At 36.3% G+C, this 25455-nt stretch overlaps 1 protein-coding gene, 1 long non-coding RNA gene and 3 other non-coding genes across 5 annotated transcripts in view; 1 reads left to right on the forward strand and 4 right to left on the reverse strand.

Moving 5' to 3' along the window:
* The window catches only part of LOC113273817, a 1710-nt gene extending 1358 nt beyond the window's left edge, over positions 1 to 352 (reverse strand). Inside the window, exon 1 of the long non-coding RNA XR_003322625.1 lies at positions 207 to 352. This is a non-coding gene — a long non-coding RNA (uncharacterized LOC113273817). The remainder of the gene's footprint in view (positions 1 to 206) is intronic.
* Positions 188 to 283, reverse strand: LOC113276876. The gene has a single exon (XR_003324671.1). It is a non-coding gene; the product is annotated as a small nucleolar RNA snoR1 (small nucleolar RNA).
* A 1493-nt stretch (positions 353 to 1845) lies between the features above and the next one.
* Positions 1846 to 1972, reverse strand: LOC113276864. The gene has a single exon (XR_003324656.1). It is a non-coding gene; the product is annotated as a small nucleolar RNA snoR86 (small nucleolar RNA).
* Positions 1973 to 2152: 180 nt separating this feature from the next.
* On the reverse strand, positions 2153 to 2247 carry LOC113276879. The gene has a single exon (XR_003324674.1). It is a non-coding gene; the product is annotated as a small nucleolar RNA snoR1 (small nucleolar RNA).
* A 14103-nt stretch (positions 2248 to 16350) lies between these two features.
* LOC113272441 (putative ubiquitin-conjugating enzyme E2 38) lies at positions 16351 to 16926 on the forward strand. The gene has a single exon (XM_026522272.1). It carries the CDS (start codon positions 16351 to 16353, stop codon positions 16924 to 16926), a length of 576 nt encoding a protein of 191 aa, XP_026378057.1.
* Positions 16927 to 25455: the final 8529 nt, after the last annotated feature.

Genomic DNA, 25455 nt, shown 5'->3' on the forward strand with positions numbered 1-25455 from the left:
CAAAAAAAAAAAAAAAAAAAAAAAAAAACTAAACCCTACGCACAGCATTAGCAATCAGTAAGAAAGTATATCCTCAATCAGCCAGGGAAAAAAAAAGTTATAACTATGACATCTTGAGATCTAGATTTAACTGAACAAAATAGATTTTTGCAAAGAAAACAAAGAAGATGAGGAGGAGGAGGAGAAGAGCTCAGAGAGTTGCTAACTGTGCTCAAAGGAAGAACTTTTTTAGGGTTCTTCTCATACAAGAGGTGTCAGAAATATAGCGTTGATCATCCTTCCCCACTCTTTAAACTCCATTAGATCTTCTTCTATGAACATAAGCGAAGAAATACATTTTCTCTTACGGCGGCTGCTCTATAAGAATAAGACGAATGAGGTTATGATGGTGAAGTGCTTTTTATATAGTAAATTTTTTGACCTAGTTAGGGCGAGTCCGGACTGGCCGAGAATCCCGTATTTGACATGCCACCCATAGAGCGGCATAGTGTTAACGCGATTCTAAGATTTTGTATCTCAACTGCACAATCATTGCCGCTCGGCGCAGCCTCTCCTGCCAGCGATATCCTCAAATCATGTATAATCCATTTTAATTACAATTTACATCTTCCTATGCAAATTTACATCTTCTTATACAAATGTATAATCCATTTTGTATATAAAAACCAAGCGATAACAAATTTGGAACTAATATTTTGGGAATGTGATCCTCTTACATACTCTACATACCTACCGAAAATGAACGTCCTCCGAAATATATAACATCACCATCTATTATTTTGAAAATAAGTCTTTGAAAGTAAACGAATTTTTAACCATTGAAATTGAGGCTGGTAGATTATGAGGTTTAAAATCTCGAAATGCTCTCACTTTAGTAGGTATGTAGAGCTTTCTATGAGGACTATATCCCGAAAATATTTGCTTCAAATCTGTTATCGTTTGGTTTTTATTCACCGAAATGACGTAAAAAGTGTGAGATAGTGTAAGATTTAGTATATCAGGGGATCCTACTCTTTATTAATTTCTTTCTAAATAAATTTCTCAGTTATCTTAATTTGTCCTGATGGGATCGTGCCAATTGAATAAATTTCATTCTTATCGAGATGAAAAACGAAACTGTTTAGTTGTTTGTAGATAGTATAACAATTGAACGACAAGTCAGGTGATGATACACGAGAGGAACAATATATTGGCACTATAATTTAAAAAAACGAAGGACCGAAAAAATTTAGATGGTATTTTAAGACATAAAAAATCTTGATGTAAAATTTTGGCTTAAAAAATATAAAGGATCACGCATTTTGAGTTATGCTTTTATTTTTGTCATCAATAAACGTGAATGTATCACATAGTGCAAACGATTACCTAGGTAGTCCCTAATAGCAACATAAACAATTGAGAGTGTTAGCAATTAATTTTCATGCCATGGTTGCAGCAGCTCCGATGTACTTCTTCAGCTAAGAGACATGGAAAACAGGGTGGAATGTGGAAAAGCGGGGAGCTGCAAATCGTAAACTACCTGACCCACCTTTTCAAGCATAGGAAAAGTGTCATAGTAACGTGCAGACAAATTAAAGTTTTTGTGCAATGCAGTAGACGATTATCTGTAAGAATTAAGCTTCTGGCAAACTAACTCACCCATTTCAGATATTTTATTATTTTTATTTTTATTGTGTGAGAAGACACCTTCATTCTCTCTTGTGCTTTATGTGGAGAGTCTCTCAACAATTTAACATGGCATCCCCTTGGTGAAGGTAATCTTCAATGGGATACACTGAAGTGAGAACTTCATTAGGAAAAGCAAGATGTGCTGGTATGATGGTTTGTATTGTACTGAAACTCTGTCATATAGAGTCATTCGAACCAATTTTTAAGATGGTTCTTGAGGTTTTTATAGGCACGAAGAATCTTTTATTATTATCGCCAACCTTCAATGCAAATGTTACGTCATTAAAATTAGACGAATTTGCTCTGCAAATTTCCTTTAACAAAAAAAAGAAAAAATACTAGGCAGCATTATCAATCACCAAAAAGTATATCCTCAATCAGCCAAAAAAAATAAATAATACATATATAGCTACGACTATCTTGAGATCTAAATTTAACTGAGAAAAATAGATTTTTGCAAAAAAAACAAAGAAGATGAAGAGAAGACCTCAGGGAGTTGCTAAATGTGCTCAAGGAATAACTTTTTTAGGGGTTTCCTCGTACAAGAGGTGTCATAAATATGAGTTTATCATCCTTGCCCCCTCTTTAAACTCCATTAAATCTTCTTCTATAAACATTCGGCGGCTGCTCTATGGGACGAATGAGGTTGATGGTGAAGTGTCTTTTATATGTAAATTATTTGACCTAGTTAGGGCAAGTTTCCATGTCCCATACATAGGACTTGCCAAGAATCCCATATTTGACAAGCCGCACATAGAACTGCATAATTTTAACGTGATTCAAAGATTATGTATCTCGACTACAGATTCATTGCCGCTCGGCGTAGACTTTGCTGCCAGCGATATCCCCAAATCTTGTATAACCCACTTTAATTTAGACGATTCGATTAACACACATATTCCAATACAAATCTATTGATTTCTTTCTAAATAAATTTCTCAATCATCTCAATTTAATTTTATTCCTGGTCAATGAATCCTACCTTTAATTCTTTCAAACATGAAAAACAGAATGTTTGGCTATTTGCAGATAATGTGACAATTGAATGACAAGTCAGATGATGATAGACAAGAGAGGAACAATATATTGATGCTTCAATTTTCAAAAACTGAAGGACCAAAAGAATCTACATTGGTATTTTAAGACACAAAAAATATGGATCTAAAAACAACCATCGGGGATCAGCCCAGTTGGCCAGGAGTCTGATTCTCAAGTAGGAGGTCAGCAGTTCGATTCTCCGCTCAAACATTGGAGATCTCGTGTAATTATTACTAACTTAATGTGGGGAAGGCGGCCGAGTTTTCTCAGTGGGGAATAAGTCGGTGGCTATGCTGCCAGGGGGCAAGACGAGCCTATGCCTAGTTTCAAAATATATATATATATATATATATGGATCTAAAATTTTGGCTTAAAAAATGTAAAGCGTCACGCGTTTTGGGTTATGCTTTTACTTTGGTCATCAATAGACGTGAATGTATCACATAGTGCAAACAATTACCAAGGTAGTCCCTAATTGCAACATAAATAATTGAGTGTGTTAGCAATCAATTTTATGGTTGCAGCAGCTCCGATGTGATTCTTCAGCTAAGAGACATGGAAAACAAGATGGAATGTGAAAGAAGAGGGGAGTTGGAACATGTAAAATGCCTGACCTACCTTTTCAAGCACATGGAAAGGGCTATAGTAACGTGCCGACAGATTAAAGTTTCTGCGCAATGCAATAGACGATTTTATGTAAAGCTAGAGATTCAGGTAAACTATGTCACTCACTTCAAATGTTTTATCAATTTTTATTCCCTTGTTCCCCGTATTGGTTATGTTCTTTATTTCTTGTCTAGCAGAAACCAATTGATCCCCGTTTGATCTCCCAGAAACGGAAGCTGAATTAGTTGCAGGCTATAATGTCGAATATGCACGTTAGATGTATCATAAAGCATGTGAGCTAGCTGTTCAGTCTATTCATTAACCACACTCATAAATTTTTACCACCAGAATACCTATATGCAAGCATGACCTGAAATGGTCCAAAATCTTGCAGTTGACAATGGTTAGTTTATGGACCAACCTTTTTATATAATAATCAATATTCATCCCTTGTATTCTCATATGCTGCAATTCCCCTCACTAAAATTGCAATCACTTTCCCTATTGAATCTATGGAGTGTCATACTATCATAGTTTAATATTATCATAAATGGATTAGAAAATTAAAACTCGTACAACGCAACAACGCAAAATTAATTAGCCAAACCTGATCCTGATATTATATTTTAGATAATTTGTTATTTTATTGGTTGTGTGATTTGAGTTTATTCTAGCTTGAAAGCACATATTTCGTGTTGTTGGTATAATTATATTCTGCATATCTTTACATTATCTCTTTAGATAGATATTTGCGGTAGTCAATAAGTCATGCGTTCCGAGATTGTTCATTGTTTTTGTTCTTACTTGTGTGGTGTGAGTTATATAAGTTCCAAGAGTTTCATGTTTCTCTTAGGAAATAAAGAAAAATCAGAGAAGAGGAACCTGACCTGATCAACATCCAAGGTATTTGAACTTGTCGTCACTGCAAAATCCTGAAAGATCCATAGAAATTAGACGCAAAAACAATTACTGAATTTGCTTCCGTTTACTCTTGTCAGTATTTGGAACGAATAACAAATGTTTACAAGCTATTCCACTACAAGTGCTATTTGAATGAGCTTCGCTAATTTCAGTTCTTCCATATGCTACAGTTTCATAAATAGTGTATTACTTTAAGCTTCCTGGATGAATCTGTTGACTAAGAATACATGTTTATAGTAATTTCTGATATAATTACACATATTGGTTTGCATTTTAAGTTTGTTGTAAGGTAGTTTGAGGTCTGTTATAGGATTTGGACAGGTTGTGGTCAGGTCATTATACTGACACTTGGATTCGTGGAAATAGCGTCAAGTGTGAACACGAAATTAAAATAAGTCCTAAATGAACTATTGTATTTGTATTTTTAGTCTTTGATGTACTGTATAATGTTGCTCAATTTATCTTATGTAGATTGCAAGCAAAAGATTTGATTTTAGTTAATGAAATGTATGAAAACTTTGAATTAGTTTGCTTTGCTTACTTTAATAACTAACTGAGAAAACTCTGTGATGTTGATCAGAATTACGCACCTAACTATTTTGTTTCTTTTATATAGGTGTATTTCATCTCCATATTTTTCTCTCTTTCTCACCTGCTTTAGGAACACATATTCTTGGCGACAAATATAAGTATTCGATATAAAGGTTAGTTGATCAGTCTTCACATTTTTGGACCTTAGAATGGTTATAATCTATTCGCCTTTAAAATTTTAGTACCTTAGTTTGAGGGAAAGCTTCCATGTCTGAATGCTTGTATCAAGATTGACGAACTGTTTGGAGTAGAGCTGGCAAACAAGCCAAAACCCGCAGGTTTGCCCGGTCCGGCCCGTAAAAAATCCGCACCCGGATCGGCTGGTGTCTAAACAAGTCGGGTTAGGGTTGGAGAAATGTCGGCTTGTAGGAAAACGGGCTAACCCGTCCCGGACCGTAAATTTGCGGGTACAACCCGTAAACCCGTCCACAATGCTTAATTAATAAGTTATATTTAATCCTTACCGTCAGATTATCTAGGGTTAATCATATCCTTACGTTTAAGGTATAAAAAGGAAAGGCTAAACCTAAAACATCATTCTCTTTTCTTCTTCTGCTCGTTCTCTTCTTCTATGTTCTTCGGCTGGTGGAGAATTAGAGATGATAGGACGGGTTAGCCCGTTTTCCTACAAGCCGACATTTCTCCAACCCTACCCGGCTTGTTTAGACACCAGTCGAGCCGGGTGCGGGTTTTTTACGGGCCGGGCAGGGCAAACCTGAGGGTTTTGGCTTGTTTGCCAGCTCTACCCCGACCAACTGATAGAGTAAAGATAGAGTTGTTGAAGATAACGACGGGGCTAAAGCGGAGTCACAAGCAGGACCTATTGCTTAGTGCATTAGTTTGGAACCTCCTCCTGTGAATTTCTATGCTTTTAGCCTGTCACTCTCTTAAACATCTCCAACTTCCACTGGAAAATTCCTCTGCATGTGTTGTTGACTTATGATTGGTCAATGCCTTCTGACTTATGGGTATCACCTAATACGGATAGGATTCCTTCTGGTGTTTGTATTTTGTCAACTAATTATAATGGTGGCTATAAGGATTTTGTTCAATTTAAAAGGTTATGGAAAGTGGGATGAGAAGTATTGCAATGCTGATATATCTTCTTATAGCGTCGTGGGAAGATACATAGTTTAAGATTTATATCCCGAATGAGAATTGTCAGGACTAAACAGATGTAAAAGAAAACAGTCATTATGTTTTGAGAACTGTTAAGTCTGATACTGCAGAACTTTTTGGTTACACTTATGATTTCGAAGAGGAAGCCGTAAACCATTGTTTTATTTTTTTCTTGTTTAGTTCTATGTTATTAGGAACTCTTTTTGTTTTCCTATTTCAATAGTAGTCTCACTTGTAATTAAAAGGTTTATGTGATCATGTCCAAGAGGACCACAATTCTGAATAGGAGGATGCTGGCGGACCTGAAACCAAGAGCGTTGGGTCAAGGCAGATGTGCGGGACAGAAGTGAATGAGGATATGACCGATGTACTGTACATTGTTACTTATTGGTTTCATAGGAAGATTTCCCATGCCTATGAAGAGATTGCCAGAAACTTGCTTGGGAATTACTTTAACTTTTGGTGGGGGAGAATTCCCCATCCAGGTGGGCCTACCCAGATCGAGACTGGGTCAGGTGGTAATGTCCACCGGGTTGGAACGATAGTAAACTAAATTATACCACTTTTGTTGAGATTGGAGACTGAGATCCAGTTTCGCAACTAGTTGGATTAAGAATGAGATCTCCGCTATAAAAGAACATATGCCTCAGTCGCTTATGGTCTATTTGTTTTATCCCCTTTCTGTAATTTTTTAGAGAGGTCATGTTTACTGTGCGAATGCTAGGATGAGTTTCAGTTCATGTTAGTTTCAGTTGCTACTTTCAGAAGTGGGCATAAAACGTTATATCGTATGAGTAAGAACATTTATTCAGAAAAAGATTAATGTTAAGAGAAAAAGATGACATAAGGATAACAAATATACACATTAGCTAAGAGAGTTTTAATTAGACAAGAAATATGAGAGTTTGTTGCGGGAAATGAGAAACAATGAGATGTCGGAGCATACTGAAAAAATAATCCACTAAGTCACAGTTTATACTTTCAAAAATTTGTTGCAACAATATTGGCACATCTGTATGTTTTTATGTTTTAGTTCTCCAAGGTTGACTTGCAATCCAGACCATAATTGGAAGATTCGCTCAAGGCATCAATCTCGACTGCAGGTTGTATAACAATGAGCTTGAAACCTTGCAACATCTCTTTTTCCCCAAAGTCAAAATGGTATCATCTTCCTTGTTATCTTAAGAACTGATATAGACACCAGCTTAATTTTTAAAACCTACATAGCTAACTGGTTGGATGAAAGTGCTCCTTATGTGAGCTTCAAAATGGGTGCTTGTCTTCTATGGGCTTTATGCCATAAACAAAGTGATCTTTTACAATGCACGGTTCAAAGTGGAAGGAGTTGTCATGAAAAATACACAATCTTTCATTCTCTAAAATCAGACCAAGTATTTTCATCTTTATTCATTTTGTCAAATTTATAGCTTGACCAGAAGCTATAGCAAAAATATTAATAATTTTCATCAAATTTCTAGCATATATTAAAGAGGCTTTAGAGAAAAGCATACAGTCAATCGGCAAAGAACAAATGAGAAATCGAGGGACTATTTTTCCTAATTTTAAAACCTTGAATCAAATTTTTAGCTTCACCTTTCAAGAGAAGTTGAGATAAAACTTCCATGCATATTATGAAAATATAAGGTGATAAACAATCACCTTGTCTAATACCTCTGGTAGGAAAGAACATTTCACCAGGAGATCCATTAACTAAAATAGATTAAGACATTGTACTAATGCATTGATCAATAATATGACACCATTCCTCAGAGAAACCAAGTTTCGAAAAATAGAAAGGATGAAAGACCACTCTAGCCTATCAAAAGCTTTGGAGAGGTCAAGCTTAATAGCCATAAAACCATTTTTGGCCGTTTTCTTTTTTCTTTTAAAAGAGTGTGAAATTTCATGACTAATAATAATATTATCATGGATTTGTCTATTAGCAATAAAGGCAGATTGAAAAGGCGAAATAAGAGAATCAAACAGAGGTTTAAGACGATTTGTTAAAAATTTTGAAATGATTTTGTAAAAAGTGTTAGATAAACTAATCGACCTAAAGTCTTGAGGTGAAGAAGGATTATTTACCTTAGGAATTAAAGCTATGAAAGAATGATTGAGCTTCTTGAGAAGAAATCTTGTTCGAAAGAAATTTTGAACATGTTCAATCAATTCTTTCAAAATTTCTTGCCAGTTTTCCCTAAAAAAACCAGCAGGACCTGACGATTTCTAAGGGGCCATGTCATTCACAGTAGCTTGAATTTCTATTCCACATGACATATATAAACTTTATCCATTTAGAAACACCCCTATCACATTATATATATACCCCTCCTCTTATATATAAACTTTATTCATTTAGAAATAAATTATTTTAGTAATCTATTCCACATGACCTTTTTCTTTGTTTCAAAAAACAATAATTTTCTAACTCGATCACTCCATCACCGCCTCAAACTCCACCGACGAAAATTCACCACCACCACCACTCTGAACCATCACCACCGCCACCACCACTTCACAACCATCATCAACATTCCACCATCACAACTCCACCACTCATCGTCACCGTCACCACTACTGCCACCGCCATCGCGACCACTATCGCCTCCAAATCCACCACCGTTGCCGCCAAGTTGATATCAAAATTGAAAATTTAGAAATAAGTTAGGTCCAAAATTTTGTATCAACAAACGAAGTTGATCCACATTTTTGTATCAAAAATAGAAGTTGACACCAAATTTTGATGCCAACTACCGAATTTGATATCATATATGTTGTCAACAACCCAAGTTGTTACCAAAATTGAAAACTTGAAAATTAGTTAGGTAAAATTTATGTGTCAACAACACAAGTTGATGCAAAATTTGGCGTCAACAACAAAATTTAATCCCAAAATCTGGTGGCACCACCACCTCCACAGCCGGCATCACCACCACCACCACCAGCAGCATGTGAGATAATAAATAAAATGATTTTCATCTAAATTTTTATTAATATTGAAAAGGTATTTATATGATTCGAAATTATCGCAATAAATTCTCAGCGGCTTGGCTATAGTGTCGACAAGTCCAAGTCCTGATATAAAGTTGCGCAGCCATAATGCATGAATTGTGGCTCCATAACACGCCACATACTCAGCTTCCATAGTGGATGAAGTGTATACAGTTTGTTTGTTTACACTTTTCCAAGATATAGCTCCACCGTCCGACATAAAAATATATCCAGATGTGGATTTCCTACTATCGGAGCATCCTGCAAAATCGGAGTCTAAATATTCCTCCACTTCAAGGTCATTTCCTCTTCTATAAGTGAGCTTAAAATCCTTCGCATCACTTTCTTTGCTGCCTTCCAGTGAGCCATGCCTTGATTACTTTGGTAACGACCAAGCATCCCCACTGCAAAACTAAGCATCCTCATTACTTTGGTGTGACACTGGATGAGCAATCCTTCATGCCAAATCTCTCTAGAATCTCTCAATATAACTTTTCTGACATTCCTTGTTTTTGATTTCGAGATATCTCGATACCGACGACAAATTTTGCTTCCCCCATATCTTTCATTTTGCTTCCCCCATATCTTTCATTTCGAATTTAATAGAGAGAAATTTCTTGGTTTCATGCAAAAGACCAAGATCATTTGTAACAAGTAGTATGTCATCAACATCTAAGACCAAGATTATAAACTTACTCCCACTAATCTTCATATAGATACATCGATCAAAACTATTTTCCTTAAAATCCGAAAGATGAAATGGTATCATTGAACTTCAGATACCATTTTCGGGATGCCTGCTTAAGTCCATAGATCGATCTATTTAGTTTACATACCATATGTTCTTTCCCATTTTCAATATAGCCTTTAGTTTACATACCATATGTTATTTCCCATTTTCAATATAGCCTTCTGGTTGCTCCATGTAGACTTCTTCCTCCAATCTCCCATTTAGAAATGCAGTTTTTACATCCATTTGATGTAATTCTAAGTCATAGTGAGCTACTAGAGCCATAATGATCCTCAATGAGTCCTTTTTTGATACAGGAGAGAATGTCTCGTGATAATCAATGCCTTCTTTCTGATTAAAGCCCTTAGCTACAAGTCTAACTTTATGTCGATTAAATCCCTTAGCTACAAGTCTAGCTTTATGTCGTTCGATATTGCCGGAAGAATCGTGTTTTGTCTTAAAGACCCATTTACACCCAATTGCTTTACAATTTTCTGCCAATTCGACATAATCCCATACCTCATTATGTTTCATGGACTTTATCTCTTCATTTTTGGCATTAATCCATTTAGCTGACTCACTACACTTCATGGCTTGAGAAAATGATATTGGATTTTTATTTGATCCAATGTCAAAATCTGATTGCTGAAGATATACCACATAGTCAGGAGATATAGCAGATTTCCTATTTCTATTAGATCTGCGAAGTTCAAGTGACTGTGGTTCATCAACTGTTGGATCATTTTCATTAATGGGGTGTGTCCCGCATTCTTGTTGTTCCACGTTATCATTTTGATGATTTTTTAGAGGAACAACAATTCTTTCTGAAGTTACGGGAATAGGAACTATTACCCGTTCTTCTTCAATTACAGCACTACGCGATTCACTACTCCCAGTAGACTCACAATTTTCAAGGAATCTAGCATTACCGGTTTCGACAATTCTCAAAGTATGGTTAGGACGGTAAAACCTATACCCTTTGGATCTTTCAGGGTATCCAATAAAGAAACAACTAATTGTTCTAGGATCCGATTTCTTTTCATGTGGGTTATAAACTCTAGCTTCTGCTGCACAACCCCAAACAAGCAAGTGTTTTAAACTGGGTTTCCTTCCGGTCCATAAATCATAAGGAGTTTTAGGAACTGACTTACTAGGAACCCTATTTAAGATGTACATGGCAGTCTTTAGAGCTTATCCCTACAACTTAATAGGTAAGGTGGAATTAGATATCATACTTCTAACCATATCCAACAGAGTACGGTTACGCCGCTCAGCAATACCGTTCTGTTGTGGCGTCCCCGTCATTGTGTATTGTGCACAAATGCAAAGCTTTTCAAGGAGTTTCGCGAATGGACCAGGGTTTCTACCTGATTCATCGTATCTTCTGAAATATTCACCACCACGATCAGATCGTATGACTTTCACCCTTTTATCTAGTTGTCTTTCAACATCATTGATAAATATTCCAACAACACTTGCTGCTTGAAATTTACACTCAACAAATAGATATAGCCATACCGTGAATAGTCATCAATGAATGTGATGAAATATAACTCTCAACCCATGAATAGTGTGGAAGTAAAATGTCCACAAATATCAGTGTGGATTATCTCAAGAAGCTCACTGCTTCTTGTAGCTTCTTTCTTGAAGTGTTTGAATGTTTTTCCTTTAATACAATCAATACAAACCCCAAAATCAGTGAAGTCCAGTTCAAGGAGAATCACATCCTTCACCAATCTGTTTATTCTTTCTTTATAGATGTGCCTCAATCTTTTATGCCACAAGTCAGCAGAGTTTTTTTTAATCATGCTCCTCTTGTTTCCAGTACAGTTATTACATTATAGGGACAAAAGATTTTCTGCAAAAGTTTTATCGAGGTTGATTCTATATAAACCGTTAATCATAAAACCAGTACCAACAAGTAGAGAATTTTTAAACAGGCTGAAACATTGATTATTAAGTTCAAAAGAGTATCCAGACATATCTAACTTTGATAAAGATATCAAGTTTCGAGATATTGTAGGTATAAAAAGGGTATCAAAAAGATCTATATACTGTCCGGTGTGCAAAAATAGACGGTAAGTTCCTATTGCTTTTACTTCAGCCTGGCTATGGTTTCCCATGAAAAGAAAACGTTCAGTTGGTTTTGGGTTTCGGCTAAAGGTATCCCTGTAATGTATTGGAAACATGAACATTAGCGCCTGAATTTATCCACCAAGTATTAGAAGGAGCCTCAATTAAATTTGATTCGAAAGTGCATACAAAGATGACTTCCTTACCTTTCTTTTCAAACCATGCCTTACGCTTTAGGCATTCATTCTGAAAGTGTACTTTCTTCTTGCAAAAGTAGCAGGGAAAACTTTTATCCTTCTTAGCCTGTAATGCATCAACATGCCCTTCCACTTTTGGTGGTTGAGATGCAGATCCTTTCTTAGGCTTCCACTTTTTCTTATGAGCACTCTCAGACATAACATTAGCAGCAAAATTTCCTTGTTGCTTAATCCTTGCTTCCTCTTGAACTAACATATTTGAAAGTTCATTCACATTCCACTTTTCCTTAAGAGAATTATAGTTTATTTGGAATGGATCATACAGAGGAGGCAAGGAATTCAAAATAAAACGAACAAGGAAACCCTCCGCCACAGTCATATCAAGGGCATTTAACTTTGCTACTATGTTAGTCATTTCTTTAATATGCTCCTGCATACCCCTTGAACCATCATATTTCATGGTAGTGAGTTTTGCCATTAGTGTGCCAGCTAAGGACTTATCAGCTACGCGAAAGCGTGCATCAATTTCTTTGAGCAATTCTACAGCAGTATCAATAACAGGGATAGATGTCCTGATATATGGAAGAATTGTCATTCTAATTAACATTAGGCTTAATCTGTTCGACCTTTCCCAAACATAAAAATTTCTTTTGTCATCAGCACTGCTAGTATCAGTAAGTGCAGCAGGTTTCTCGGCAGTTAAACAACGATCCAAGTCATTTATGGCGAGACTGAACTTGACATGCTCACTCCATTCTGTGACATTTGAGCCATTAAACACCGGAACGGACCCCGCATATGCATGCAAGTTAGCAGGTACTGGGACTTGAGACATCAAAAATACATTCAAATCCAGTATTACTCCAGAAGTACCAATAAACTAATTTATCACAACTTTACGAAAACGCATCAAACAAAACACATCCTTTGGGATGGAAATGAAATACACGTTCGGTATCAGCTTAGAGGTAACAAGTCATGCATGTATTCCTAACAACATATGGTATATACCTTTGGGTATCAAAACCAATCATAAGAATACAATTATCATTTCCTAATAGTTAGTAATGTATTTGGACCAATTACTAACAAACATCAGATAAAAATATACATGTTTTCATATTTCAGAGTAAAATAAAAAAAAAACCCGAGTTTATGCTAATGAGCTACTTTGGCAATCCATTAGACAAAATAAAACTCAAACAGCAGCGGAAAACATGAATCAATCTTTCAAAAAATCATATGTCAGACAAATCGCATTCCCTAACTAAAATATTCATAGTTGATTAGTAAGCATAATTACAGAAAGATATCATGGAAACATGATACAGCAAGTCATCATTAAATTGATATCTATAAAAGATCAATTAAACTGAAACAACCTAAAAATAAATCAAGCCTCTATACAAATGAAATCTAACAATGGGATAATCCAATTAACCTAAAATTACATTTCACATGGTCTAATTGAATAAACAAAACTAAAATCATGGTATGAACACCTTTTATGAGCAAACATAAAACATCCATTACAAGGCTCTGATGCCACATGTTAGTAAATCTAATCATGTTAACAAAACAAGTCATGAATAGATTATAGGATTTAGGATGATTATGTTTACCACAAACTAATTACAAGAAGAAATTGGACATACCTTGAGACATCAGCAGTATTCCCTTGTCTCACCGTTGTTCCAATATGCTTGCCTAACTTAAGTTTATATGCATGATTAGATTGAACTGAGATATTGCTTTGGTTGTGATTTTTATTTTTTGGACCATATATTTCTTTACCCAATCTTTACTGGTTGCTACTCATAAGGGATGGATTTCTTTACAAACTTCAGTTCAAGGGCAAGAGAATAATAGATCCAATTATGGATATAAAGAAGTAGTTTAAAGCTCTCCAACAAGGCTAATTACTACTAGGTGTCGTTAAGCTATACTAACACAGGCTTATCAATCGACACATGTTATGCTGAAGTGCATGAGATTGGACACATCACTAATTGGACTTAGTCAAGTTTAGTCGTACATGAATCAGCTAAGTCATGTGACATGTAATCCAACTCAACCTAAGTTAATGTGCCACATAATCCAACATGGTGATATTATTACATATCAAGTTAGGGCGTTTTGAATAGAGGAACGTGCATATAGTACGTATAATATCTTTTTGATGTTATTCATCATGTTATCACTTTGGAGGACCACCGGTTGATGCAGTGCCTCGCAAAATGGAGATTAAAAAGTCTGTTTTGAGATGGATGGTGAGAGCGCTTCACGTCCAGATAATGTAGGACCCTCCAGCTCGTCAACGTTATTAGACTAGTCAAGAAACGTCTTAGCTGCTAATTACTCGATTAGTATAACTCGAACGTTAATTATTAGAAATTAATCTAACAACGATCTAGATGTGAAACCGTTATCGTTAGATGGAACTCGAGAAGTTATGTGAAATGGACTATTTGGACGTGTCATTCGGACAAGAAATTATGCGAAATGGACTATTTGGACGTGTCATTCGGACAATGGACGAAGAAGATATCACCGGATGAGTACGAAGAGAAGATTAGGCATTTTATAGACAAACCGACTTGGCAGACCTTAACCAGATCGTGGGTGCCTCAGTAGAATTTGGTCGACCTTATCAACTCAATCGAGAGGATAAGCTCACATTTCTTCTTCTTCTTTCTCTTTCTTCGTCTTCTTTCTTTCTCTGTTCTTCTCCTTTTGTTAAATATTCGTGAGATTCAATGAAGCAAATCAATTGATGACGTTGTGTAGATGAGGAAGGTGACGATGTGGTGATGTTAATTGAAGATGTTGATTCAGAGTTACAAGAAAAAGTTAATCAGAGAGAATCGATTAGGGTTAAGGATTGATTAAAAATTAAATTATTAGTGGTGAATTAGTAGAAAATCAAATTTATGTGAGGGAGTTGGGATTTTTGAGAGGAGGAAGAAGAAGTGAAAAAAAAACTTGGGTTTTGACTTTTGAGATTTTAGTGATTAGAAGTGACCAAAATATGCGACTCAAATCAGTGGTGAACTTCTATACGAGTTTTAATTTTCTTTTTATAAGTTCAATCTATCAAAAATTGAATTTTTAAAACCCAGATCTACTGACCAGATGAACAGTTCGGCTGAAAAGTTATCAGCCGAACTTCACTCTGTAACTGACGAATTTAGGTTCGGATGATTCGAACAAAATCTAGCGAAGTCGCATTAGCCGAACATAGTGTTTCTCTAAATCATACACTAAGTTCGGCTCAAAATTGATACTCCAAGATCAGCCGAACTGATCTTCTGAAAACCCTAATTTCATCTTTGAAATCATATTCTACCGATCAAACAAAATAAAATCAATCAAAAACAAGATGGGTTTGTTACACATACATTCTAAAATACATCTAAGAGCAATTGAGATTTGGATTTCACACTCCAACATCGCTCACTTCGATTCGTGTTTTCTTTGTTTGATTAATTTCTTGATTGAATTGGAGTCCTAAATGTTTAAGTTTAAATTTTATTTTGATTTTTGATTTTTGATTTTAGGTTTTCGAGGATAAGGCACTCTAGTAATTCAAATTGTTTAGGGATATATAGTAATTGCACTACCTTTAAACACCCCTTATAAACCCATCCTATATTGTATAATGAATAAGTATGCCTCAAAAAAAAAAAGAGTACGTCTCAAAACAGGTTTCTGGTGGAAAGTTAGCCCGTGTTTAGAACTTAAAACTTAGAAATCGAATGCCCATAGTAGGAAACAACAAGTTTCCAAACAAGAAGTTGAATCGTGCATGTCACTGTTTAGCGTCAGCTCCAACTGATCGAAGGATTTGCTTGATATCTTCAGCATTGATTGCACCCAAAACAGCAAGTATGCAGCAATCACCTTCATGTTTACTTTTGTTAGCTTGAGATTTCTTGTACAACAAAGGAGAGAATTAGAGTTTAATTTCTTTGCGGGCAGAGAAGAGATAGAGATACTTGGGTTAACAACATCAGGTATACGAACCACATAAAACTTGGTGGAGATGGTTCAATTTCTTCGTAAGAACTTCAGATGGCACCTTAGAGAAATCCAGAAGATGAACCAGAATTATAATTTGTGGGGCTTTCATTCGTTTCTGCAATGATATTGGTTTTAGGATTTTCGGTTGACTGTGATGTTTAAAGTTTCTGGCTTTGCTGCAAAGAATGCGAATCCTAGAGACTATTGGTGTGTCCTAAATCAGTTTCATTCGGAAAACCAATTTGTTTCCTATTCGGATTGGCACTAGGTCTCTTTTCCTGATAGAAAGACTACTTTGCGAGTGCTATAAATATATCAAACCAGACAACTATTATTCTCACAACTTAGATTGACTATAAACTTTTGAAAAGCTTATAAACACTAATCTACATAGGCATGGATATTTTTGACGTGGAGAGTATTATTGACAATATTTTTGACAAGAAGGAGGAAGATCAGGGTATTCAAAACAAGGAAGATGAAGATTTGCAAAAGAGATTAAAAAGAGACGAAGATGAATATTTGAAGCATAAGAAAAAATTTAATCAGTTTGCTGTCATATTCAACGATGACCTCGTTGTGCATGGCGATGAGGTTAATGCTAATTATGATTCAAGACCCGGTGAAGAAGATTTTCATACAAAGAAGATTATGGAAGACTGGAAACTACTAAAGGAGGGTCTTCCAGGTACGATATTCGTTAGGGCTTACAAAGGTTGTAAGGATTTTTTACAAGCAGTGATTGTTGGTGAACCAGGTACGCCTTTCCACGACGGCCTATTTTCCTTTAAAATAACTTTTCCGGTGCGCTATCCAAAAAAACCACCAGATGTTACGTACCATTCTCATGGTTTGCACTTGCACCCTAAGTTGGGATGGGATGGGAAGGTTCGGTTAAGTCTTTTGAAAAAGAAAACGTGGAATGATGACTTTTCGAAATCTAACGTACTGAGAGTTTTGATGTCGATTTAAGAAGGTATACCGAATTCGAAATCGTGTTTTAATACCAATAATTCTATTCATCCCACCGAGTCAAACCCACTATCAAACCCACTGATGATGCAACCCTGAGGTGTCTTGACTTTGGTGACTAGGCTGCTCATGCATATATGATGAGTCCCACAATTTACTGAACTTTTTCTATCTTTGATGTATATATACACTAAATTAGGATCAATTGCATCCATTGATTTATTGTTAAAGTGCTTGAAAGATAATCAATCATTCTGCTCTATTTATCTGCTTAGTATCTTGCAAAACTTAAAACCACAACGAAAACAGCGGACCCTACTCCAAGATCTAACTCAAAACTAACTTCCCAAGCACGAGAACTGAAAGAAATTCATAGACATGATAATTGAAACCTAGCCAAGCACTTTTTCTTGCAAATCTAACTCAAAACTAACTTCCTAATTGATCCTTCCGTGATAATGAGAAGATAACTGAATCTTCCTTCAAGCACCTCCAAATCAATTAGAAAACCCTAGATATGACCTAATACATTGATATATATTAAAGTTCCATTAATAGATTGATACTGTAAAACACATTAGGAATATACAGCAGAAAAAGAGAAAATTAACTTTGATTGCGAGAGCCGAGAGGTGAAAGAAATTAGAGATCAGAAGAGAGAAAAAAACCAGACGGAGGGTGTGTGCCAGTTGTGTTAGCCACTTCAACACCAGTCTATGCCACATCACCGGTGGGTTTGACCGTGGGTTTTAAAAGTGGGACGAAAAGAATTATTGTTTTAATAAGCCTAACAAAAGGATATTACCTAAGTGGACCTGTAAGAAACGATCATTGGCTTATAATCAAGGAACTTTTAAGTTGAACTGTGATGCAGGGAATACTACAATTCCAGAAGATTCCGCTTAGAGGTTTGACTTTCATGGTTTCCTAGTTTCAGTCTTTCTTATTTTTAGGATTCTTTTAGATTTCCTTTTAGTTTTCTGTTTCCTAGTTTAGTTATTCTTCAAGCCTATATAAAGGCTAGATTAAGTCTTGTAAGAGCTATCTATTACTCAATCAAATTATTAAACACAAAACTTATCTTTCTCTTCTTGCTTGAATTCTCTTCTCTTCTTGCTTATAGCAATCTAGTATTACTTTCTTTTACCTTGTTCCACATTAGTTAGTATCAGAGCGCTTAGTTTTAGGTTTTTATCCTATAACTTGATCCTTTACATCGCTTCCGCAACACCTTTAAGTCCTTTTTTTTAGTTCCTTTTCATATACAAAAAAAAATAAAAAAAATATGACTGCTCAACTAGTTACTCTAGCAGCAATCGAAGCTCTCATCAAATCTCATACCGAGATTTTGGCAAAAAACATTACTGAAGCTCTTGAGAAGTCCATGGAGGACAAATTAGGGTTAAGAGATACCAAGCTTGAAACCATGCAGAATCAACTTTTGAAGGTTGCAAAACATATAAATCTAGATTTGGATACGCCTGAGCTTGTAGACTTAGAAGGAAAAACTAAAGAAGATATACTTCAGTTTTTACAGAATGATGAAGTACCTGAAGATGTATTGCGTACTTTAAACATTAAGAAACCATATGAAGGTTTCATAGGTCATTCAAAGAAGAAGATAGTTTCTCCTGCACTTGACAGTGATGATGAAGATGAACGTGAAAACGATCTAGAGAAGAATTGGATTGAAGAACGACGTTTAAAAACTGGTCACAACCCTTACAGTTCTTTACCATAATATAAACTAAAAGCTGATATTCCCAACTTCTCTGGAAATTTTCGTATTGAAGAACTAACTGATTGGTTCTTTGAGGTAGAAGCTTTTTTCGAATTCATGGAAGTCCCTGAAGATTCTAAGGTTAAACTTGTGACATACAAACTCAAAGGAGGAGCTGCAGCTTGGTGGGATAAGATCTGTGATGATCGTAGAAACGCTAACAAACCGAAAATACGTACTTGGAAACGTATGAAAACTTTGATCAGGGATAAGTTCTTACCTAGAGACTTTATGCAGCAACTTTTCATCAAATTACAAAACATTCAGCAGGGGGCACGAACTGTTGAAGAATATGTGTCAGATTTTTATAATTTGGTCGCACGAAATCAACTCAAAGAATCTGAAGAACAGTTAGTTGCAAGATTCATTGAGGGACTTAATAGATTAATACAAAATGTTATGACTCATTCAGTTTTTACTATGGTCGAAGCTGTGCAGCAAGCTATTAAGATAGAAAATCGTCTTATTCGTTCTTCTAGATTTATCCATCCAGACAAGGGCGTTATCAAAATACTTACAGGGGTACCAATTCATCTCAAAACTTTTCTCCAGATACTGTTTTGAATATTCCCAGGCCTCCTTATGATGATGTTAGCCATTCACATCGACAACCTAGCCATATTGTGCCTTATACTCTACCTCTGGCTACACCTATCTTAGCCAATCCAGTTGATCTTCAGCCGGGTCAGCAGTCTCACTCTCTGCAACCAACTCCTTCTACTACAGGGAATCGGTTTCATAACAGGCAACAAAAATTTCCACCGCAACAGCGAGCTAATAATGCTTATAAAAAATTTCGTGGAGATAAGTGCAATAAATGTCAGCAATCGGGGCACACTTCTAGTGATTGTCGGAAATTCAATGCTTTGATTGGTGAACCTCAGTTCATTAATGAATTCACTGGTGCGCTTAATGAGTTCGAAGATGAAGACTCACCTGGTGATGACGACGAGTTTGTTGGGATGATTCGTCCATTATTTCTTACTCAACAATGCAAGTCTCAGAGACACAGTATTTTTAAATCAAGATGTTATATTGGGGGTAAAATCTGCAAGATGATAATTGATAGTGGCAGTGTGGAAGATTATATTGCTGATCACGTAGTTAAGAAGCTTGAACTACCAGTAACTTCTCATCCAGAACCTTACACTGTGGGATGGGTTAATGCCTCTAGCACACAGAAGATTACTCTTCAGTGTTATGTGTCATTCTCTTTTGAGGGTTATGAAGACACAGTTCTATGTGATGTCATTAATATGACGGAAACCCATCTTCTTCTTGGCAGACCTTGGCAATACGATCTTCAAGCGGTTCACAATGGATTCGAGAATACTTACACTTTTGTTCATATGGGGAAAACCAAGGTTCTTAGTCCATCCAATTCCACTTCAAACTCTTGTGCGCAGACTGATGTTGTCGTAGCCACTGTTATTCGTTCTTTGCACCCACAACATTCTTTACATTCCCATGAATAGTCTAATCATATGATTGAGTTGCCTGCAAAGGTGAAGCCCTTATTATTTCAATATAATGTTTTATTTCCAGATGAACTACCAACTGCATTACCTCCTTTACGGAATATTCAACACTGCATCGATTTTATTCCTGGAGCCTCTTTACTAAACCAAGCACATTATCGCTTGAGTCCTGCTGAGCATGAGATATTACAGGGACAGGTAAATGATTTGCTTACAAAGGGTTTGATACGATTTATCAACAGTCCTTGTGCCAGTCCTGCCTTCTTGGTTAGTAAAAAAGACAATGGATGGAGGATGTGTATCGATTGCAGAGCATTAAATCGCATCACCATTCCTTATAGATTTTCGATCCCGCGTATTGATGATATGATTGATTTACTGTCGGGCTCTATTATTTTTACTAAGTTGGATTTACGCAGTGGTTACCACCAAATACGCATTCAAGGTGGAGATGAGTGGAAAACAGCATTCAAGACACGTGAAGGTTTATATGAATGGCTGGTCATGCCATTTGGGTTATCTAATGCACCTAGTACTTTTATGCAACTTATGAATCAGGTTCTCCAACCCTTTCTCAGTAAATTTGTTATTGTCTATTTTGATGACATACTAATTTTTAGTCGCAGTGAGCCAGAACACCTCCAACATCTTTCACAAGTGTTTCAAGTTCTTGCTGACAACTCTTTATATGTTAATTTGAAGAAGTGTACCTTCATGGCTTCTTCAGTAACATTTTTGGGATATGTGATTTCTACTGATGGTATTCATGTCGATCCTTCTAAAGTTCAAGCAATTGAAGATTGGCCAGTTCCTACTTCTATTCGTGGTGTTCGTAGTTTTCATGGTTTGGCTTCTTTCTATCGAAGATTTGTGAAGAACTTTAGCTCTATTTCTGCACCTTTGACTGACTGTCTCAAGAAGGAGAAGTTTGAGTGGACGGAAGCAATGGATAAAAGATTTATTCTTCTTAAAGAAAAGCTTTGTACGGCACCAATTCTTGCACTTCCGAATTTCAACAAGCCTTTTGAAATAGATTGTGATGCATCTGTTGTTGGTATTGGTGCAGTATTATCACAGGAGGGTCATCCAATTGCATATTACAGTGAGAAGAATTCAGAATGCACAAAAGAAATAGTCTACATATGAATTAGAGTTATTGTCTCTTGTTCAATCTCTTAAGCAGTGGCATACTTATCTTATACATAGGGAATTTGTTGTCAACACTGACAACCATGCTTTGAAGTTTTTGAATACTTCTGCTAAAGTTAACAGAATGCATGATCGATGGCTTTCCACACTCAACAAATATACTTTCTCCGTGAGACATAAAAGTGGCAAATTGAATCAAGTTGCTGATGCCTTAAGTAGAAGAAGTCATCTATTAACTACAATTCGTAATGAGAGTTATGCATTTGACTATATCAAAGACATTTATCCAGAAGATGAAGATTTTGGCAAACTATGGGATCAATGCAGTTCTCAAACTCATGGGGTTGATGATTTTCTTATACAAGAAGGTTTTCTTTTTAAAGGGAATCGATTATGTATTCCTCAAGGGTCTTTACGTTTACATCTTATGCGAGAATTACATGGCAGTGGTCTTGGTGGTCATTTTGGGAGAGATAAAACCATTTCCCTGATTGAAGAAAGATATTTCTGGCCATCTTTGAAACGTGATGTACAAAAGTTCGTACAAAAATGCATGGTCTGTCAGAGAGCAAAGGGTACAATTCAAAATACCGGGTTGTATACTCCTTTACCAGTTCCTGATGCACCTTAGGTTGATATAAGTATGGATTTTATACTTGGTTTACCTCGTACTGCTAGAGGTAATGATTCTGTTATGGTCGTAGTTGATCGTTACTCTAAAATGGATCACTTCGTAGCTTGTAAGAAATCAATTGACGCTTCTAATGTTGCTTCTTTGTTCTTTAAAGAAGTAGTAAGATTGCATGGGGTTCCAAAGTCTATCACTTCTGACAGAGATGCAAAATTTTTGAGTTATTTCTGGAAAAGTTTATGAATGCGCTTAGGCACAGTTTTACAATTCAGCACAACTTCACATCCGCAAACTGATGGACAGACTAAGGTTGTTAATAGATCACTTGGGAATTTGATTAGAGCTAAGTGCCTGGATAATAGTAAGCAGTGGGATGTGTTATTGCCACATATGGAATTCGCTTTCAACACTTCTGTGAATCGTTCTACTGGGAAAACTCCATTTGAGATTGTGTACTCTAAAGTACCTAATCATACTCTTGATTTGGTAGCCTTACCCACCACACAGAGTACAAACACTGCAGCCGACTCTTTTGTAGACAAAGCAACTGAATTACATAATAAAGTAAAATCTAAACTGGAGAAGTCCAATTCTAAATATAAAGAGGATGCTGATAAACACAAGAGGTTTAAAACCTTCAAGGAAGGGGAGCTCGTGATGATACATCTAAGAAAAGAGAGATTTCCAGTGGGTACTTATAACAAAACCAAGATGAAGAAATATGGTCCTTTCAAGGTTTTAAAGAAGATCAATGATAATGCTTATGTTATTGATCTACCAAATGATTGGAATATCTCCAACACATTTAATGTTCAAGAGATTTTTACGTTTCATGGTGACAATGAACTTCTGGTTTGTTTGGACAACTCGAGGACGAGCTTTACTCTAGAAGGGGGGATTGATGCAGGGCATACTACAATTTCAGAAGATTCCGCTTAGAGGTTTGGCTTCCATGGTTTCCTAGTTTCAGTCTTTCTTATTTTTAGGATTCTTTTAGATTTCCTTTTATTTTTCTGTTTCCTAGTTTAGTTATTCTTCAAGCCTATATAAAAGATAGATTAAGTCTTGTAAGAGCTGTCTATTACTCAATCAAATTATTTAACACAAAACTTATCTTTCTCTTCTTGCTTGAATTCTCTTCTCTTCTTGCTTATAACAATCTAGTATTGCTTTCTTTTACCTTGTTCCACATTAAACTGCGAGACGATGCTGGAAGTAATGCATAATCCACCCAAGGATTTTGAGTTTTTCGTGGCACAGTATTTCCGGGACCGTACCAATACCATTCTACGTGCATATCTTGCATACATCGACGGAGAAAAGGTTGGTGGTCCTATCCAAGATGATGCCTCCTCTGTCTGCTCGACCATAAGTGATCAACATGAAACCTCTACCGTACCTGACTATGATTCTTCGTCATCGGATGCTTCCTATATTGGCTCGACCATAATATCGTCATCTGAATCGAGGAGAAGAAGAAAAGCATCTAAAGTGGTGGCATCTAAATCATCGTTACCTTCTAAAGCCGTCACCTTAAAATTGAAGAAGAATTCTCGAGGTGCTACAGATGATCAAGCATTACCATTTAAAGGCATCACCTCAAAACCATCGTTACCTTCTAAAGTTGTCGCCTCAAAATCGAAGAATTTCCAAGGTGTTACGGAAGATATATATGCCAGATTTTTTCAAGCATTCAAAATGAATGGGTCTACTTTGGACTACTTTCTTGCTTCTTACTAGAGCTACGGCCAGAAGCAGAAGATTCGAAGGTTAAGAGGGATCAAGGTTAATTCTAGTTCTAGGGTTTCTTAGCTAGTACGTAGTCCTACCAGGAGTTTTGTTTGTCTAATATTGGATATTCAGTTCATTTATGTTGTTTTATTTATCTCTTTTATTTATTTTTTTATTTTATTTTTTATTTTTGAAGCATGTATTTATCTCTTCAGCTTTGATACGTTGACCGAAGCATTTCACCGTTAAATGTACCGAGAGGGTAATGAACGGTCTCGATACGCGTGCTTAGCATTGGGATAGGTGCGGACAGAAATGGTCCCCACCAGCCCCTCTCACATGCACGCCCACGGTGCGTTAATCCTTTCTGTTATCTCTTTTTGTTTGTCTGGTGCTGGTATATGTTTTCTTTCTGCTACATACTATGGAGTTTTGTCTAGTAATCACAAAGATATTTATTATTTCTCATCGGGAAGATAAAATAAATTACTTAGCTAACTAAAGGCACGATACATGTACCGGATAACTAAATACATGATTATCGGTGCATTTTTTATTTAACAACGTTACCATTATGCAAAGTTTATTCATTAACTTGCACTTATTATTACGGTGTCTAACTAGTAACCATGCAGAGCAAACAAAAGAAAAAGCCAGTCTTGTTGAAACTTGGCACAAATATGCATGCAATGTTATCGAGGGCCAAGAAACAAGTCACATACTGTACGGAACTCCCAGGATAGTAACACAGCAGCCAGAAGTTATGTGTCTCAACCATGCACGGTGTGATCACACCCCCATGCACCGCAAAATCGTCTTCCTGAGGCTATTTTTTCTAAATTCTTTTCCTACTAGAAAAGACTACTTTGCGAGTGCTATAAATATATCAAACCAGACAACTATTGTTCTCACAACTTAGATTAACTATAAACTTTTGAAAAGCTTATAAACACTACTAATCTACAAGCATGGATATTTTTAACGTGGAGAGTTTTGTCGACAATATTTTTGAGAAGGAGGAAGATCAAGATATTCAAAACAAGGGAGATGAAGGTCTGCAAAAGAGAATAAAAAGAGACGAAGATGAATTTAAAGCTGAGGGAAGATTTAATCAGTTTGCTGTCATCTTCAACGATGACCTCTTTGACAATGCTGATGATTCGAAACCCGGTGAAGAAGATTATGGAAGATTGGAGAATGCTAAAGGAGGGTCTTCCAAATACGATATTTGTTAGAGTTTACAAAGGCTGTAAGGATGTTTTACGAGCTGTGATTGTTGGTGAACCAGGTACGCCTTTTCACGACGGCTTATTTTTCTTTGAGATAAATTTTCCTGCGAGCTACCCGAACAAACCACCGGATGTTACGTACCATTCTCACGATTTGCACTTGCACCCTAAGTTGGGATCGGACGGGAAGGTTCACTTAAGTCTTTTGAAAAAGAAAAAGTGGAACACTGACTTATCGAAATCGAACGTACTGAGAGTTTTGATGTCGATTCAAGAACGTATACTGAATTCGAAGCCGTATTTTGATAAGCCTAATAAAAAGATGCTACCTAGGTGGTTTTACAAGAATAAATCGTTGGCTTATAATGAAGAAACTTTTAAATTGAGTTGCGAGACAATGCTGAAAGTAATGCAGAAGCCACCCAAGGATTTTGAGTTTTTCGTGGCACAACATTTTCGTGACCGTACCCATACCATTCTACGTGCATGTCTTGCATATATCGACGGAGAAAAGGTTGGTGGTCGTATCCA

This window comes from Papaver somniferum, chromosome 4, assembly GCF_003573695.1.
Source record: "Papaver somniferum cultivar HN1 chromosome 4, ASM357369v1, whole genome shotgun sequence".
Lineage (NCBI taxonomy): Eukaryota > Viridiplantae > Streptophyta > Magnoliopsida > Ranunculales > Papaveraceae > Papaver > Papaver somniferum.

Bases quoted from the DNA above. Each gene is read 5' to 3' on its own strand.
- LOC113272441 (XM_026522272.1), top strand. From the start codon at position 16,351: ATGGATATTTTTGACGTGGAGAGTATTATTGACAATATTTTTGACAAG.